A 20,163-nucleotide genomic window follows, 5' to 3' on the forward strand; every position below is an offset into this window, starting at 1 on the left:
ACCAGCTGGATTAATTCAAAGTCTGGGTGTTGCAGCACTGCAGCCATCATGAGGCAATTAAAATGCTGAAGTTCTGCAAGGCAGAAGCTGTATCTGAGCTTCCCTATCTCCTAGGGACACTATTACTTCATGTTAATCATGCCCTTTGGATCTGTCTCATTAGGAGTTTCCATTGCAAGAAAAATGTGTACATTTCTACATTTGCGTGAGGGTTTTCATAAAGGAAGACGAACTGGAGGGCTGAGAGGACTAAAAAGCAGGTCTTAGCTGAACTGTGTGATTCAGCTGTGTTCCTCACAAGGCGTGGCAGCATTGTGAATGCTGCCTCATGGAATTGTAGTGCAGCTTCCTGAGACAGACATTGACAAAGACTTACTTTCAAGTGAATATAAGTGAGAATAGAGGTTATTTCTAGGCCAAGTATTCTAGTCACAAATAAACCAATAGCTGCAGTTACAGTGACAAGGAAGCCAAGCTCCCTGGGAGATACTGTGCCTTTTCTCCCTTTGTCTGTCATATCCAGCCAGGAAAACTCCTATGGCCTCGTTCTTCCATGCTATTGACACCTCTGGACCACAGAAAGGGCACTTTGCAGTAAAAGTATACTCCCATTTTGGCTGTTGATGAGGCATGGAATGGGATATCAAGGAGCCTGGTTGGTACCACTAAAGACGCTTTTATGGAAGCTTCAAATCCCATGAGCGGTTTAAGCCAGGTCTGCAAGGTTTTAAATATACTACTCAACTGTCCTCAGCCAAGTGCAGGATGCTCCAGCAGATACCTAGATTTCAGTAAGGTGGGATGCTGCCAGAACACACAGTTGGATCTTGGGAAGACACTTCCTTTGCTTGACCTCTCCAGTTGTGGGATTGTTTAACAAATTGGATCAGGGAATATTGCTTCTCTTAAAAATAAGCAAGGTGCTTATTTTTTTCCAAACTTTTTCCCTTACTGACTTTCATTACTGATCATAATCAACATAACTGAGGGCCCTGAATGGTCTCAGAGTGTCCCTAAGATTGTATTTCTTTAAAAGGATGTATCAAATAACTACTTCTATCACAACAGCCTTAAAAAAAAAAAAGGGGGGGGTGGTGGTTCTGGCTACAGGATTGCTGTGAATCTTTACAGTTGCAGAACCCTGTACTTTCACTTTGTAATTTTAGCATCACTCTTGTTAAAGGAGACATAATTAAGATTCTCTCTGTTGAGTATCTTTTAACTGAATTCATCACCAGATTGGGCATGTTTGGTTCTGGGTGTCCCATGTGGCCACTAGTATCTCTGGGAACTAACATGTCTGAGGGCCTGTCAGCAGCCTAAGCAGCAAGAGCCTCTTTGATCTGCTGCAGAAATAATCACCAGTTATGCCAATGTCACTTATTTCTGCAGTTCTGTGTTCTGCCTTCACAACTGTCTGTACACCAGCCAGCTTTTCCTGTGTGAAGTCAGTACCCTTGTGTAGGTGCATTCTCTACATATATGTCCTCACTGCAGGAAAACCTGCAGGAAAACCTCCAGGCTTTTTCCTGGGCTGCAAGGAAGGCACATGCATGAATGTACAAAGTAAACGTGAACACACTTTTCTCTCCCACTGATCTTTGTAATGTTTCTCACTGCCATTTTTAACATAATTATTAGCAAGGAAGTTATCTACCGCAGTCCTAATAACCACTAGAGTGTACCATTGCAGATCAACACAAACAGGTTCAACAGCATTTAGAGAGTATCACTGTGGTAAGGCACCAGTAACAAAATGAAACTGTGGAAAAGACAAACTGTGTTCTAGCATCATGCTTTGCAAGCACAAGATGGGTATCACCTCCTGGCAGTGCTGGGAGAAAACAAATAGTAACATTCTTCACTAAAAAGGATATTCCAAATACTTATGGTGTGTCCCGAAGGCAGTAATTATGCATACCCATCATCTGTGATACAGGAGCAAGTGTATGGCCCCCACAAATTCCCCTGAATTATACTGAAAAACCTCCATAAACTGTGCAAAAAACTTACATTTGAAAATATTTGGCAATGTACAGGTATGAGGAACATTATTCTCTTCTATGAGTTTGACAATAGTCTCAGGCTACTAATTTTGCTGGGCCTACAAAGTTCTTTGGAAGGCAACTATTTCATCAACAAGATGATGAACATCCCAGGCTGGAAAGCAGGTGTAGTATGAAAGCATAATTATCAGATTTCATGCAAAGCTTGACACCTGACTAACCCTTGGCCCAGGCAGACTGGCTTCATCAAGGATGGGAGCAGAAGAATGTTTCCCTTCTGTTCTGGTAGTTTTCTTAATTTTGGTGACAGAATACTTGCTTAGGCAGAAGAGCCATGTGGTCCTGCATTCTTAATTTCTGTATTGATAAGACTCCTAACAGCTACCTCTGAGTGGCTATGAACATGCAAAGTTCCATATGTCTCTCTACATAGAATATAGGTAAATATATAAAAGGCTATTTTGGTATGTTGGGTGGAAGTCACTGCCATATTCTGCCATGATATCTTCTCATAAATGCTCTTCTTGATACTCTATATATGTAAAAACCAAAACAAAACCACAAAAACCACCAAACAATATTATCTGGAGCATTCAGAGCCTTATTTATATCACTGTGAATCAAATTGCAAAAACAAATGTTTTTAAAATCTAAGATAACAAGGAAACCTCCAGGAGTAAGAGACATATGGTAAGTTTGAGATGCTAAGATTTGGACATTTTGAGGTCAAACAAAAATTTTTGTACTTTTTCATAAACCATAAAACAACTGAATCAAATTCACTCAGACTTTCCAAAGAGATCTTGGTGGACTGTAAGGGAGAAAGACAGATGGAAATTACAAATTTGGAAGAAAGTCCATCTGGTTTATCAAGATGTGGCATTTTTGCTCCTATAGATATACTTTCTAAATACAATCTGCTCTACAATCAAACTGTACTGATGTCCAATGACTTGAGGAAAAATAAAACAGTCATAGAAGAAGAACTCTACATATATATAATACTACAGGAAAATGCAACCATTCCACTCCATGAAGCCTCTGTACCTAGTGACATTTCACTAGGTGAAGAGTCTGCCTAGACATAATACAATGATTAGTAAGCCCCAAACATCATCAGCCCATCTTTTCAAGAAGTTGACACAGAGAGAGATTTTTTGAATCTGAGAAAATTATTTCACTGGTATGGGAGAGAAAACATAACCAGAGGATCACAAGACTGAATGTGCTATGGGAAAGCATGTTTTCGTAGAAGGATATTTCTACCACCTTTTTACAGAATAGTATATGTATATGGAAAAGTATGCAGAATAGCGTCTATATATGTATACAGAATAGTTTTACTGGCTGTAGTGAAAAATGTACCACCCTGGAGCTTTATGGACTTCCTATTTTCAGTCTTAATTAGAGTCCTGAAGGAAGAGAGTATTTTACTCTCTTTTCCCTACAGAAAGCTGAGAAAACTGAAAGTTAGGCTTGCCTAGTACAGTAGCAAGCAGCCTCCAAGAAAAAAGAAGAGCAGAACAAATAATCTTTCCCAGACTAGCAGTTTCTGTTCCCCAAGTAAGGCTGGGAAGAGCATAGTTTCTACCTTCTTTGGAGATGACTTAATTGCTATTCCTCTTTTCCCACACCTCCCACACCCACCTCTTCTGCTTCAGCGTCCTCCTCCCCTCATCCTGTTCCAAAGGCCAGCTCTACCTCACCTAATACTGAGATGAGCCTTTTAATGCCTAACCCCTGCTCTTCCACAGATGTGTTGCATGGTCACTGACAAGTCTCCTGTCTTTTGACTTGCAGATGAGTACTCAAAGGGGCAGTCATATTCAGCTATGTGTCTGTAATACCGGATAGGAATGAGCAGCAGCAACATCCAGGGACCTCATGAGAACAGCGTCAGTCTAGCAATGTTTTTTGCAGAAGAAGGAATACAACAGAATGAAATGTAATCATTTGTGCTGGCAAACAACTCAGCTGTTGTGCAAATTACCTGTCTGTTAATTTGCTAGTAGTGAAAATTGTAGTTCAAAATGTGGTTAGACGTAATCATTGAAGTGTCTAGAGTAACAGCAGACTTCTATTATTTTACCCAGTGTATGAGCACAGAAAGAATAGTCTGGTCCTCTGAGGCATAAAAAAGAACAAATTAGAATGAGGATGAAACGAAATAACACAGATACTGAACTTGCGGTTGCAGCGGTTTCTCTAATGCAAAGGGCAGATTAGGCCTTTATCAAGGATCTGATTTGCCAGAGAAGAAGAAAAGGAGTTCTGAAGACTGCAAATACACTCAGAAAGACAAAGAGTAGGGCTCATTTAAAGCCAATGAGCCCAGTTCTTCACTCTCAGAGCTGCTATCCCCAGAGTAACCTAAATAGTAGCCTTGCTCATTTGTGCCAGTGTGAATGCAGTGAAAGGATACATGAGCCCAGGGCATGCAAAAGAGCTCATGGCAAAGGAAGTGGAAAAGAACAGCAAAGCAAAAGATTTCTTTGCATCAACACTGGCAAGAGAGCACTGTACATACAATGTAAATACAGGGTCAGCCTTCTGGCGACCTGTGGATATTTTTATTAAGTTAAGTCAAAGGCAGCATGAAAAAGATCATCTGCAATTCAGTTCTGTGCTTCATTCAGGAGATGAGGGCAAGCCATGTTTCATGTATAATACTTCAGTTAGATTGTAGCACGTGTATGTAATAAAGTGGAAAGGAAAAAGGTCAAGAAAGAGCAAGAGAATGGGAAATCTTGACTCTGCAGAGTGGAATCATTCATCAGCTAAGAACTTAACCAGAGAAATGACAAATGTACATCTTACTAAATAGCTCTCGAATGCATAAGAGTACATATACAGAGAAAAACAGGAAAGAGGTGCTCCCTGTTGGGCTAATAAGAAGTGCCATTATGCCCCTCTTCAGTGCTGCTGTTCAGTAATACCCATCATGTGGAGGATAATAATGATAAATTTCAGCAAAATGAACTCTGAATTTATTTTTCAAGTGAAATAACCCAGTTTTCTAGAACACTGGTTGGGAGAGTTCATAACTATGCATGAAAATTGTAGTGGTTAGATCGAATTTGAAAATGTGCTCAGCAGGGCAGCAGCATCCAAATGCCAAGTTGTAAAACTGATCACTTGAATGCAAATAAATCCTGATTCACCAGGTTCAAGCATTTGAAATCACAAGTTCTTCTGTTCTAAGAATCGGGACCTTCAACATTAATAAATTTAGGATTACTTTTATCACTCTGTTGTGTTGGATATTTTAGGATTCAAACGTTCAACCTCATCTGCCAATCAAGATTTAGAACATATTTCTATCGGTGTATGTATTTTAGAGGTAGAAGAAATTTTAATAATATCAGAGAAACTTGGATTACAAGAAAAATACCAAGTATCTTGAGAGTTCACAGGAGAGTCGTATTTCAATATCTCTAGATAGCCACAGATAATTAAAAGGTCTTTGATCTCTATGTCTGGGCCCTACTAGTGCTTGAAAATGGCATTCCAAAAAAGTATTTTAATAAGTGGTCATAGAAACCATTCTGATTCACAGGATAAGAAAAATGTGAAGGTAAATTGAGGATCTATTTGGGGGGGTGGAGAAGTTATATATACACAACTATTTCAGAGAGAAATCTGTATTTTAGAGATGGCAAGTAAAGGCATAGCAGAAGATATTTTCTGTAGAATTCAAATTAAATGTTTCATTCCCACAGACTTTTACATACTATTTGTTTCGATAAGTGTGTCTTGTCTCCATCTGCAAAAAAAAGCACGTTCCATCTTGGATACTGGCATAACATAAACCCTATACACACATGTGCACACTCTGGCATACTCAGCAAGACTTTAGAAGAGCATCAATGAGGTTATTAAGTCAAGCACTCAAACACTAGAAAACACTAATGTTATGTTCCCCATGCAGCATCAATTTAATTTCCCATGTGCTTTCAGTGCTAATACAGTGCTAATTAAATATTTAGGGTGGGGTTTTTTTGTACAAAACTATAGTTGCATTCAATCCATTAGCTAGACTGATGGACAAAGTGAGTCCTGGGCATGAGCTCAGATTCTTGAAGTCTGTTGTGTTCTCTGTACCAGTGTTTCCTTTATACAGGTGTCCCACAACTTCTCCCCCAGACTCCCTCCCACTGCCCTCCTCATGCAGTTTTCCAGCTTGCTCATATCCTTTCACCATTACCTCTGCTGTCTGCAAGACTCCCAGCATAAAAAATGCCCTACTTGCAAACTCATGGGTGAGGAGGGTCTTCCTCTGCTGCTGGAACCACCTGCACCTGCCTCTAATCTTTGTATGGAAAGTCTTCATCCTTCTGTCCTGCTCTGAAGTCAAACCTTTTTCTACCATTTTCTTAACCTAGTTTGTGTCCTCCACTTCCCACACTTGTGATACTCACATGGGATACACACTTCTCCCTCTGTGCTTTATTCACTTCCCTGTTCAGTGCTGCTGGGCCCCAACAGTAGAGGAACTCAGATGAGAGCAAAATTCAAAAATTAATAAATACGACACATGGTGAACTAGTACTGGGTTCAATACTTGGCCAGATCTTAACAAGGCAACATGGAGAGAGGAAAATGTGGTTCAAGTAACAAGTCAGTACCACGTGCCAAATTTCAAGTCCATCCTCCAAAATATTAATATATTTGGATTTTTCCATAGAACAGTTAAAGAGATTTTTTAAATAGAAAAACACATCCATTGCCCTCTAATCCTGTTTCTAAGCATGGAGCAGCCACTCTGGCCACCATAGTTACAATAAATCATTAAAATAAAAACAGTATTGAAAACATTTTGTACCCATAATAATAAAATACAAACATAGTAATGGTGAATACATTATAGTCTGAGAACACAACAAGGAAGATTTCAGCTCAGACAAGGTTTGGCAAAGTCATAAGCAAGCAGAAAGAAGATTTTTGTTGTAATTCTTACATTGAGGGACTCCAAGTGTAGAAAGCATTACCACAAAACTTTATAGTACTAATCCTTTCTATTCAGGTTTGAGAAAGGACTGTAAGAGTTGAAATTTAAAACTAGTTGAATGTGTCTTGTATCATCTGATAAAATGGTATTCTTGACAGCTGAGTTGCAACCTCAAATATCAATCAAGACAGAAAATCAATAAAATGAACAAAGGTGATTACTCAGGGCTATAATTTCTCAGAAACATGTATTCATTAAATACTATACCAGGAAAGTTTAGTGGTAATTCCACTTTGGCTGAAAACTGGCTGACTTCATTATTCTCACAGATACTTGCTATGAGTTTATTAATTTTGAAGCCAATAACTTTAATGACTTCTTCTGTTGAGAGAGAGAATTCTTTTCCAAACTTCTCATAGACGGAGTCTGAAAAGAAATGCAAAAGGAAAGAAAAGCATTATTTATCTTTTTCTCACTTCGTCAAGTGTCTACCTCTTTGAGTGAAAACAAAAATAATACTTAAACTATAAGAAATCATACTTATCTTGTGATAATTAGCCTAATTTTCTCTTACGTCCTCAGAAAAGGGCCATGAGAAAAACCACCTTGTGACTTCAGTGATCAATCAGCTCTGTGGGGTTAAATGCATGAAAGGAGAGCAAGGTCTGAAGAATCTACATTTCCAAATTATTAGACCAGAATAGTCAGAGGTGGAGCATAGGATCACCTGGGTTGTCAAGAGCTGTCTCCTGAACCTGGCAGGCAGAGGAATTCAGGCACTAAAGATGCTTCTGCACAGCACAGGGCACAGCATATCCCATAGGAAAGAACAGACTACAGCAGGAGACAAAAACCCACAAGACCCTTGAAGGTACCCAGGGACAGGACAAGGGACAACCAAGTGTAACCAGCATTTGAGCTTCCTGTGGTAAGAGAAGAACTGAAGAAAGTACTAGAAATTGGAAGACTGGCAAATTAACAATGACAATGTTGAAATGTCCCATGTTGAAATGAGCATATGGATTCAGACCTGGCAGCAAAAAATTCCTTGTCTGTCTGTCATGTTCAGAACTTTGAGAAAAGGAACAAAGCAATCCAGCCAAGTGTTTCAGCACTTCCTCAGCAAAACCTGGGACTGTATCTTGTCCTGCCAAATCCAGTTGTCCCTTCTCCATTCTAGTTGTGGCCAACCTTTACTGTTTCAGAAGCAGATGCACAGGGAGAAGAATAAAGCAAAAAAACTCAAAAACTCAAATTATGAAGAAGAAGTAAAATTACTCCTGGTCTTTGCAGGAGATTAACAGAAGCTTTGGTGCGTGGGATCAATTAACTATATATAAAGGCAATGCAGTGAACATATGGTGTTCCATTTGTAGGTAGAATGGCACTGAACACAGAACATCAGAAATGTTAACTTTAATACTAGCTTCCATTCTTGCATTTCCCCCCAAGAACTAACAAAGATCTGTCCTGAAGCAATATGGACATGCCCTTTCTGAAATCTCATCTCATCTCAGTTTCTTATCCCTTGTGGTGAAAAGAAGTTGTTGTCATTTCCACTCCCAATGCATTGGTGAGTGTATTTATTTGCTTTCCTCCTAATATTGCTCAGCTACTTAAAATACCTTTTCCTCATTTCCATTTTTCCCTTCCCCAAAGGTTACTCAGGGTTAAATTTGTCCTTTGCTTTATCTCCTCTGAGAAGACAGATTTTCCTTCACACAATTGCTCTAAGCCCTTACTTATATCTTGTTCAGTTTAAAGTCTTGTCTTTTTTTTTTTTTTTTTTTTTTTTTTTTTTTTTTATAAACCTAGGTGAGCAGAATGGTATCAGACAATGAGAAATATTTAAAACCTGACCTCTGGCTACATAGTTGCAATCAATAATTGAGAAGGCCAGTACTGAAATATCATTATTGCTGGCAGAGCTCCCTTCCTTGAAGAGCAACACTCTTTACAGTTCTCCTTGTAGTGGGTGGGGATGGTGGGGAGAAAAAATGCTTTGTAATACCACTAGTAAGGATCATAGTATAGTACTTTTCATTTGCAGAAGAGAAGCTGGGTAGATAGATCATACAAATAGGGAATAATGGAGGCATGCCACCACATTTTCCATCCAAGACATCAGAGACCAACTTTCAACAGCTTATCAATAGTAAAACATATATTACCAGATTTATTTGAAATAGGCCAAGAGGTTTCAAGATTATGAGGGTGAGAGGTTGGGTGGATGATTGCTAACAAACTGAGACGATGATTGCAGAAGCTTCATTTTTATTGATACTAGGATTTAGAAAAAAATTTTAAAATTAAAATCTGCCCGGCACATTTTTGGGGGTGCAATTGCACATACAGTATTGATTTTAATTACATATTTGTCTGCAACTAGATTGCTTTGGCCCTGATTTTAGCCCTTGCTTGGCAGTTTGCCTGGAATAATGCAATGAAGATTACATGCAGACAAGAAAAATGTTACCTAGGCACTTGCAGCAAATATTTGTGCTGGTAAAAGGGAGCCAGGGAAACTGCATAGCTTTCAAAAAGGATAATAAAAGTACTTTTCCCTTTAGAAGCCATGATAATTAATATTAAAACATTTTGAAAATTCCCACTTTGTGATAATGTGACCCTGAGAGATTTTACTTCAGCTGTATAATGCGGACCACCTCACACAATATATTGAAAAAAAAAATTAATTAAAATGCACTTTTTAAACATTTTTTTGTTTAAAAACAACAATATTGCGCAACAATAACTTTGTTTTCCCCACTCAAGTTACAAAGAAAATCTAACTCTTTGAAAATGTAAGTCAAGTAACCTTGAGAACAGAAGCTTTTGATTTGAGAAAGATGCATGCAATATAATGCAAAAAAAAAAAAAAAACCAAACAACCAAACCAACATTTAAGCACAACCCAGAACAAAGCAGCTTATTTACAGTGATCAAACAATACCCCTGAAGGCTGTAATTAAAGAGCTTGTTGCCTTTGAGAGAACCTTCTCTGAAATGTTACTTTGTTCAATAAAAAACACATTTATATCCTTTCATAAGCTCATCTCTAGTTTGACAATCTGTGCTATCAACCACCATGATCAGATCAAAGCGACCACCACAACTGGTTCAATATCTTTTCCCTCCATCTTTTCTAAAATGTTAAGCAGCCACTCTACCGTCCTCCCTAACATAAGTCCTTTATTTGATTTATTTCTCATAATAGGTACAAGAAGAGCACTTTTGTATTAAAAACAGCAATATATAAATGCAGTGAACGCCTGAGATGGAGAATATCATTCTTATTGTTGGGGTATCTGACAGTACCACTGAGATTAATATTTTATAAAACAAGATGAAACAATAAAATATCTCAGTAATATATCCTTTTTTCTTCCCAGGAGCTTGGAGCTGGTGACTGCTCTCGGAGTGAACGCCTCACTGATGCTGATAGAAACGACTCAAAGTCAGGCCTGGGAGTAAATAGCAGTAATTCATCACTGGGATGGAACTCCTTTTTGCCAAATGCCTCCGGGCACTTTAGCATGAAGGGACAGGGAGAGCGATACAAGCGATACAAAAGACTTGACTAAAATGGTACAGAGGATTATTCAGCAGGGGTGAAGCTCAAGCCCAAGCTGGCTGACTCCCAGTCTCACAGCCTGATGCAGGGTGCCGCTAAGCACTTCCAAGTATCCCCCATTTTTTCTCTCTTTGTTTTTAAACAAAGACCAAGCTTTTTTTCCTAACAAAACCAAATTACTTTGGAGGCCAAACACTAGGTATTGACTGCCTAGTCCCATGAGTTTGAATCTTTGAAGGAAAATATTTTCTCTTTCATGTCTCAGTAACACTCACTGAATTCATTGCAGCTGGCAGGCTGAGCGGTCTTTGAAAGGAGATCCAAAGAACCAGGAACCTGGCTACTTAGCAGGGAGATGAAAGACACCCCCCCACACACACACCGAACTTTGTCCCAATGTCCTTTTCCCAGTGCTCTTTTCTCCACAATTAAGTTGTCATCAGTTGCCCATATGGGCGCTGTCTTCACTGCCAGAGATGACTCTGTTTCAGGGGCTTTCACGTCAAGGCTCCATGCTCTGGTGCAGCCATTCAGCCAGAATTACAATAGCCCATTCTCCCCTACAACACAGCTCAGCTGAAATCGCAGTTTTATTAAGGCTGCTGCAGGCTCTCAAAGTAATATGAAGGGCATAATGGATCTATAATTAGCGTCAATAAAAAAAGGTATCATTCTTTATAGGCATTATTTGAGGGCCAGCCAATTGTTCAGAGTTTATGCTCTTTGGCAGGAAAAGAGATCTATTTTAAAGTTTTAAGGAGGAGAGTTTTGCTTAATCATTTATATAATTTTTTACTCTGATTAAGCAGAAGGAAACGCAAACAATTTTTTATGGGGAGACATTAGGTGGCTTTTTTTTCCAGTCAAATACCTCCTGAACACTAAAGATACCCAGCAGTCTGCTGGATTTCCCCTACTAAACTCAAATAATCTAATGCCTTTTAGGGAAGAGGCTGGAAATCATGCACAATGACAGGCAAAGAAGGAAGCATGCCCCAGCTTCTCTCTCTAACCTCAGGCTGTGAGAGGAGCTGTAAACAGGATAAAACCCCTGAATGGCTTTTATCTACCCCTCCCTTCCTAACCCCAGAAGGTGTTCCCCACTGAGAGCAGGTGAGCCCATCTTCCCAGTGCCCACATGGTGCTCCAGATGCCCAAGGATACAGTGCTCATGAAGGCGGTGTGAATTTGAGTGGAAGATCCTTTGCCAAGTGACAGAGCAAATTATTGGGCTATCAAGAAACTCTTCTCTCTTTAACATGTCCTAAGCAACAAAAATCTTTAAGTTTGATCAGTTTGGGACACAAACCTTCCAAAAGACTCTATGCAAAGATGCATCTTACCTAGATCATACCTACTTAGGCTGTGAAGGGTCTGATTTTTGCCAGTGCGAAACCATCAAAGAACAAAAGCTGTTAAGATTTATCTTTTGTCATATAAAGTCAAACTTTAAATGTCAAGTGCTTTAAGCCATTTCAATCATAATGGACTTTAAAAAAAAATTACTTCTAAGATTTCTGATTTATTACTTTCCTGATAAGTTTATGGCCCTTTTTTTTTAATAAATGCATTCTTCTGATTCTCATCTATCCAGAGCCTCACACATTGCATGTGGCAGCAGAGCTTTTTGCATGTAGCACCCACTGTAATGGAAAGAGCAAGTAAAACCACAGCTCCCAAAGAAACACCTTTGACCTTCTATTTGGGTTTACCCAAATGAGTCATAATAACTACAGCAGTGAAGACAATGTCCAAATCTGATTTTGAACAGCATTAGTCACTGTTATAGCTGTTCATTATTTATTTAGTTTTATTTATTTATTTAATTAATTTTCTTTACAACATTAATTACTGTGAATTTAATATGCTTATTCGCATATATGTTCAACAGAAAACTACATTTTGTTGGACAAGGTTTAGGAAGGCTGCTCAAACTGAGTTGCAGTTCAGATCAGAGTGTTGAGCACTTCACAGGTGCAGTCCAGAACTGGAAACATGTTCAAGCATCTTCGTATACTTAGATAAGAGCATGGTGCCCCTTGTGCCATTTCTGTGTGTCCAAGGGAGCTAACCAGAAACAGTGGACCTGGAAAAATGCCATGTTCCTTCATGAACACATCACCAGCTGCTTGAAGAAAAAGTCTTGTCACAAAAGTTCTGTTGCTCAGAAACAGTGTGTGGTCATGGGTTTGTGTATCATGGGACGTTTATCCCAGGATTTTCCCTTCTATGCATTTTAACATAGCTGTCCCTTCATCCTTCCAGAACCTGAGTTTGTGAAAATTATCTTGGTACTTTTATAGGCTTTTTAGAGATTCATGGGAAGGGAAACAGGGCCCTTCCTGCTGCAGGCCTCCTCCTCACATCCATGGAGCCCAAGAACAATAATAGCTGGGGATCTCTCTGCTACAGGACACTAGCACATTGAGGGAGCTTCAGCAAGCCAAGACAAGGAGTTGACCCCTGCATTGAGACAAACCAGGCAATTTGCGTTGTCTTCCTACCTTCTGTGCCATCCACAGGGAGGCCCAAAACTGAATGTCAGAGAAAGAAAATCCCCTCAAAGGAGATCCTCAAATAAGCTTCACCTTGAGTGAAGCTACCCAGGGTCAGATTTTTCTCATTGTGTCTGGATGAGTCATTCCATTGAGGGCAGCAGTATGAATAAAATGAGCAATATTTGACCCAAAAAAGTCAGGGTTTGTTCTCACATCCACTGAAGAACATTTTCTTTCTTGTTTAGAATAAAACAGGCATTTGAAGCAGCTTGAACTGAGTTTCAGTGGTTTGTATTAATAGAGAAAATTTACCAATATGCTCCAACTAGTGACCACAAAAAAGAATCCAAACTATTTGTAACTCTGGCTGTACTTAAGGCTCTTGCTTCTACTTGCTTAATCAAGAGGAACAGAAACAACTGTATTCAAAGGAAACCACCCTTCCACTTTTTGGTATGTTTATCTATCTTTAAAAAATCTTCTCTATCTTTAAAAAAAAAGACACAAATTAGTAAATGAAAGCAGCATACCACAAGTTTCACCAATTTCATGTGCAGTTCTCCCTTGGCGTGCACTCCACCACTGAGAATCCACCCAGTAAATTCAGAGAATGATAATAATAATTTTTAATATTTCACCTCTAAGAAATACAGGCCTAATTATATTCATCAAAGCTTTCTTATGCTCAGCCTTTCTTTAAATTATTTGTTGCTTTTAGTAAGAAAAAGTAGTTTTATTAATCCTGAAGAGGCAGTTTGCCTGGTTTATTCATATGTATTACAGACTTCATATCCTAGCCCACATCAACTCATTGGTTTTTCATACTTGACATGGGATAAGGATTTGTTCTGTCTAGGTTGGCTTAGAAACAGTAAAAAAAGTTCTACTCTACGTGATCATTTTTGAACTCTTTAGTGTTGAGAGATATTGCCTAAACTGGGACTCTGGGCAGCTGAGTTTGGATAGATAAGGATTCCTTCTGCATTCAGTTTGCCTAGCTGTAATAACAGGGTTAACAAGACATTTAGAACTGTGTTGATGGTAAGCAGACCCCATCACTTCCTGAAATGCATGCTGGAAAGATGCTATTTTCCAGTCACAGAAGCAGAGAGAGTGAAACCAAAACTGCAGAGACAGCGAGCGAATGTGGATACGCAGCCAGCAAGAGGAACCATGAGTCATGCTGTTTATAGTTGACCAAAATGAGTATTGACATGGAACAATTCACCCAAAGGGTTTTGTTTGGCATTGCCTCTCATGTAGCTGTTAGAGAGCCCCAAACATCTGCCCAGAGGAAGAATCCCAACCTGTCAATTCTAAGAATCCTTAGATCCCTTAGGTCTGGAAGGACATTAACCATAGATGTACATGTGACCCCCACAGTTGCCTTTTCCCTATATTTTCTCCCTGCACAGATCTGGCACTTTCCTGAACCCAGGAGACTGGAGTACCACAGCTACAGCACGCTGCCTCACTGCACACCCAGCCTGCTGAGGTGGAAGCCGCTGGCTTAGAGTTCCCTTCTCCTCAGAGAAGGAGCACAGAGTATGTCCTGGAACTGCAACTGACACAGCACACATGCTGTTTTCAAATAACCAAACCACAGAGCAGAGCTACAAACCCCCCCACCACGCTCTGGCAAGTCCCAACTCCTGAAGAAATAAGGGAATACCATTACTGACGCTTGTGTTTAGGTGCAACAAGAATGGGAAGACTGTGGGTAGGCTAATGACAACAAACAACAGAATAGGTGCCTTGAGAGGTTCTTCATTTTTCACAATTAAATATGGCACTTTTTACTGTTTTGCCACTGGTTAAATTAAGCCTGCAGAATATTAAATTCAATTACCCATAAAATAATTATCTTAGTATTAAAGCAGACATAATTTTTGCAACAAAAAAATGAAAGCCTACACTTGCATACTATCTGTAAAAATCAGTGGTCAGAGACTACCTACCTCACTAAGTATCAATATTTACTAAAATGTTCAAAGAAAGATATTTGATCAATCAAATCCGTTCCCAATGGAGTTTCAGCAATTTAATTTTTTAATAACATATTTTAATGAGCTATTAAATTATCATGTACTTCAGTCTGCACTGTAGTTCCTTTCTAATCAGTGCTGATTACCAAGTTATTTGTATCTGGCAGACTTCCTATTCCCTTCAGAGATTCAACAGTACAGTCTGGTTTCTGTAGCAAGGACATTACAACTACAGAGTCCAAAGCAACTGCCCTGAGAGGTATCTCTGGTATTTGCAGAACTACCATCTCCTTTCATCTGTGTTTCTGTTTTCAAACCAGGGATGACAATAATTTCTCTGCTTCTGTATGGACTTTCAAATATGATGGTGAAAAGCATTTTGGAAGAACTCAGGGCTCTTACTAACACCCCGTGTTTCGACTCTGCAAAGTGTCGGACAGAGGTAGGTGATGGCTGCAGGTTGGGTCTCTGACCATGCAGCCCCACACAGCTGGAGCTGAAGCAGAATGAGAGTGTGAACAAGCACCTCCAACCTTGACTATTCTGACTTGAGGCAAATTAGTAAGGCTTCATCCAGCCCCAAAGTTCAGTGTAGCATGAAAGTCACTGATATCATTCAAGGAAAACGCTTTCCTCTTCTTCATGCCCGGAGCAGAGAAGGAAACAGAAACAGAACTTCCTGAGAAAAGTGTCTAAAACATGGTATTCACTACTAACAGCAAAAGTTCAATTGCCCAGAGCTTTTCTAGCTGAAAGTATTCCAGGTGGAAGCAGGGTCTATAAAGTCATGTCCATTTGCAGTTTGGGCAACTACAGTTAAATACAACACATTCCAGTAGTATCAGCAGAAATATAATTTTTTTATAGGCCAGTAGAGAGACTAATGGTAGAATTAGTGCACACAACATATGTTTTCTACTTGCTTTCCACTGGGAACAGTAGCATGCAGGCTTGGGTCTGAAAGGAGAGACCTAGATTGTATTTGGTGTAACATGGATAAAGAAGCAGAATGGATTCTTTCAGGGTTGTTACCTTGCCAAAGGCAAGTAAATTCCCACTCTCTCCCTGGGGCTTGACTTTGCAGCTTCTAATAAAAATACCTCACCACATGGAAAACATCCATCCTCACAAATCATTAAACTTTCCTTATGCTTCCAGAGGTAGTGAAAACTTGTCAGGAACTGTATAGCTAGTTTTTAAGTCCTATATTTATAAAATCATTAGACCTAAGTGCAGTGTGTGGAAAATGCTGCTTCCAATAGAGAAAATGGAGAGTTTAATCCCCACAGCACACAGAGCACCAGAGAAGAGCAGTGAATCAATTACACTGTGTTGTCTTATTATCACATATCTTGCTGTAGCCTTCTTTGGTTGGCTGCTACAGCTTTGAGGTGATAGCTCTAATGGATGTAATAGACCATTATTTACTCCATTAGCCATTCTGTGTACCTGCCTAAGCTATGTTAAGAAACCTTGCCCTTTTTGGGGAGGGTTGTGAAGAGGGAAATATATATTAACATTTACATATATAAAAACTCTTCCTATTTAAAATTTTTAGGCAGGAAAATTAAGTATCCCTGGTGATTGATTAGTTTCAAACAATCACATGTAATGCTTTAACAGTTGATCCTCTCCCTACTATCTGCAGTTTGTGCTGAGAATAGTTACAGATTCCTATGAAATCCCATTCCACAAAAAGACTTAGCTGACCGGGCTGACTGTGTAGCCATTTGGGAGCTATTACAATCAGTGCACAAACGCTCAGATTTGGTCCCAGCAGCCAGAGCAATAAACCCATATTCCCTGCCAATAGACCTGCCATTAGCCACACTGTGATTGCTGGTGTACTGCATGGGGTAAGAGAGATCAAAAAGGTTGGTGCAGGGGCAGAGGGATCTGCCTGAGAAAGGACTGAAAAGTGGTTGTCCTAATGGAAACTTGGAGTGCTCAAAGTGGCCCATTCTCCTGTTTAGCAATATAACAGGAGTTACTCCAGACTCGATTTGAAGCATTAGTCTTTCAACGGAAAATGTAACATAAATCATAATGCAATCACAGAACAATGTGTTCACCCCAGCTGCCAGGTACAGAAGGAAGGAAAATATTCAAGAAAGAGAGTCTAGGGAAGGAGGGAGAGAGAGGGAGCGAGGGCCTGGCCTGAGAAGACCTTTTGTAGCCCTATATCCTACAAACCTATCAGGCACTGAGTGTCTTGAGCATCTCAATCTTCCTCTGAAGCAAGGAAGAAGAGGAACCCACAGAAGCCTGGAAGCCTACTACAGGACATTGATGTTTCTAGGTACTTGCAAGTATTTTTTGGGATATTATGGTTGTGAGGGCAAGGAGCCAAGCAGAATATATCAGTCTTGCTTGTTGTATAAACCAGAGATTCATGCATGGCTGTCAGTGCTGCAGCTGCTGCTCTGGTGGGACATGAATGAGAACAGCTGAGAAGACACCAGGAGCAGAGGACAGGAAGAGATAGTGCTGCTGAAGACCAAAAAAGCATTGGAGCAGTCTGTCAGGCTATCACTTTTTAATTCTAATAATCTCAGGTCTCTGGGGCACATAACACCCCCTCCCAGGGCTAATCAACAGCTAGTAGCCTTTTTCTTTCACATGTGAGGAATTGCTGCAGAATGGTCTGTGGGCTAACTCACCAGTGTTTTTCTCCTCAGGAAGATGGAAGGGCTTAGACAGCAAATAGAATCACAAACTGAAATACTCTGGCTACAAAAATATACTGGTATAAGTTTTACCATCCATGAGCAGTAGGATGCAGACGGTAGGAACTCAGAAACCTGCAGACGGCTGGGCTACCATCATTTTATCATAGCATTTTGTATAAATAAAAAAATAAATAAATAAATAAATAAATAAATGCACATCTCACATTATTTTGTGTACACATATATACTCATATATATATATATGTACATATACCTACATGTACAAATGCATATAAATTGTTTTCATATCACCTCTGCTTCCTAGCTATATGAAAAGAGATGAATGTAGTGGCTACTCCAGCTTAAGGAGGTGAGCTTCCCTTTTTTAGTTTTAATTCTACTCTTCATCACTTAAGCTGTAATTTTCTTAACAAGAACCTATTTGTCACAGCTGCAGGATCAGTTTAAAAGACAAAACTTGAACAGATCACATAGCAAAGTTCAGAATAAGAGTAATTCTTAAAGTTTCTGGTAATTTTAGCTAAGTTTATTTCCCAGAAAATTTTTTCTATATATCAGTATTACTCATAAGTGGTTTCCAGGTCAGTAAGGATGGGCAATCAGGAGCACATGGACAGTAGTCTACCATCACAGATTCAGTATGCCCTTTCCCACTTCCTTTCTGCCCAAAGAGGCTGTTGTCATGGAGGGGAAAATCATCCACTCTGGCCACCGATTGTCAATCAGCTACTGATTGTCAATCAGACTCTGGCCACCTCCTCTCTCCTACTATGGAGCAGTATGGAAATATTTAGATTGATGTAAAGATAGATGTTGTGGATCCTGAAGTGGGTATTTGGCTGAAGCTGAAGCAGATTTCAATTCATTTCATGAAACCCTCTCTGTTTTATTAGTTGAACCCGTTTTTCCCTCTCAGTGGCATGGAAGTGACTTTCTTTTTCTAGACTGATACATAGGCTTGACATGATATCTTCACTATCATTGAAGAAAGTCCATGCCCAAACTAAGAGCACATATTTCCCTCTAATGCAAGCCCCTTTACCACTTTTCGAGTGTGTTTTGTGCTCAAGCAGAGCACTAAAACATCATAAAAATAGATCTGCAGCAGGAAAAAGACAGTAAAATATTACCCCTGTGTTGCTCCACTCTTGCTTATACCAACCCCTTTGCATTGCTGTACACTTTAAGTGCCCCCAAAGAGAGAACAAAATTCAGGAAAATCTTACAAAAATCTTATGATCCTTCACGGTCACTTTCCAGACTCCCTGGTTCTTTATTTCTGAGATAGAAGACAACTTTCCATGGCAGCTCCAGAAGTCCAAGATGAGTTAAATAAATTAACCTCTATGATGTGATTTGCAGTTGCTGGATTGATCGCTCTATGTAAGTGCAAAGCAAATTCATGTCTTATTCCAGTAGTCTTTCCAGGTTTTGATGGGGACTAACTGGTTTCTTTTTCTCTGCCAGTGAGAAGACCCAATGCACACTGCACCAAAGGCATTTCCAAAGCCATTGCTAAAACACTTACTCTTCAGCTGGTGGGAAACTGCTAGGAGACAGCTCCATGAGCATCCTTCCTATGCCTCCCCCACATTCTACATTCCCGTCTGAAGGCGGACCTGGAGGCAAATACAGGCTTGCAAAGCCCTGACAGAAAACATTCGATGCTCACCTTGACAATAGATGCCTGACTGGATTTGGAGGACCCTGGGAAGGGCTCTGAGGTCCAGAGAATGAATGAACTTCTGCAGGGTAGAGGCCATGGTCCGGAGCACTGTAGCATGTGGGTTTGGCACGAAAAGACCAGTGAAAAGCTCTCAAGGAAGCAACACTTTCAGCCTGGTGCATGCTGTGCTTGAGAGCTCCACAGCAGCGGGAGGAGTGGCATGGGGAGGTACTTCTGCTTCCTTCCCTCTGTGGCTGCTTCCTCCCATAGGTGCAGCTGGAGCAGGCTGAGGCAGCTGTGTCCCCATCAGCTGCTTCTGGCACCCACACCCACCCAGGGTCTGTGCCAGGCTGGGGGATGTGGGAGGCAGCTGTGAGACTGGGTTCCAAAGGGGAAAGGGGGATCTGCTATAAAACTTAATTTCATTAGTGATAGTTATTGACCCTGTGAAAAGAAGATAGTGAATACCAGCCCTGCCTAGGGTGGGCTAAAACCCACAATATCTGCGTGGGGTGTTGAGGGATTTTTTTCCCTCTTGGAATGCAGCAAAATAGTTTGGTGTTTGTTCACTTCAAAACCATTAATAGCCTTTGAAGAAAAGAGTTGAAGCATTCTACTGTCTTAAATATTTTATCCGGATTTAAGATATATAAATAGAATACAAATTATTTCATGCTCTAAATGGACATTTAAACACAATATTGTTATGCAAAATAGTCAACATTTTCTTATGCCACCCACAACGATTTGTGGGAATTTGATTTTGAGGTGCTTCAGCTGGGAAGGAATTTTAAGA

At 39.9% G+C, this 20,163-nt stretch overlaps 1 protein-coding gene across 3 annotated transcripts in view; it reads right to left on the reverse strand.

Annotated features, from left to right (window-relative positions):
* THEMIS (thymocyte selection associated) overlaps positions 1-19,607 on the reverse strand; it is an 80,887-nt gene extending 61,280 nt beyond the window's left edge. The window contains exons 1-2 of one of the 3 annotated variants that reach the window (XM_085575138.1): positions 19,374-19,602; positions 7,222-7,380 (exon numbers count right to left, since the gene is read on the reverse strand). In XM_085575138.1, coding sequence (XP_085431264.1) covers positions 7,222-7,380; positions 19,374-19,464 — 250 coding nt within the window. In that variant the 5' untranslated portion in view covers positions 19,465-19,602. Of the gene's footprint in view, positions 1-7,221; positions 7,381-19,373 lie in introns of all 3 variants that reach the window. The other 2 variants (XM_085575136.1, XM_085575139.1) reach the window with 2 other exon arrangements.
* Between the last annotated feature and the right edge of the window lie 556 nt (positions 19,608-20,163).

Source organism: Lonchura striata, chromosome 3, assembly GCF_050655825.1.
Source record: "Lonchura striata isolate lonStrDom1 chromosome 3, ASM5065582v1, whole genome shotgun sequence".
Lineage (NCBI taxonomy): Eukaryota > Metazoa > Chordata > Aves > Passeriformes > Estrildidae > Lonchura > Lonchura striata.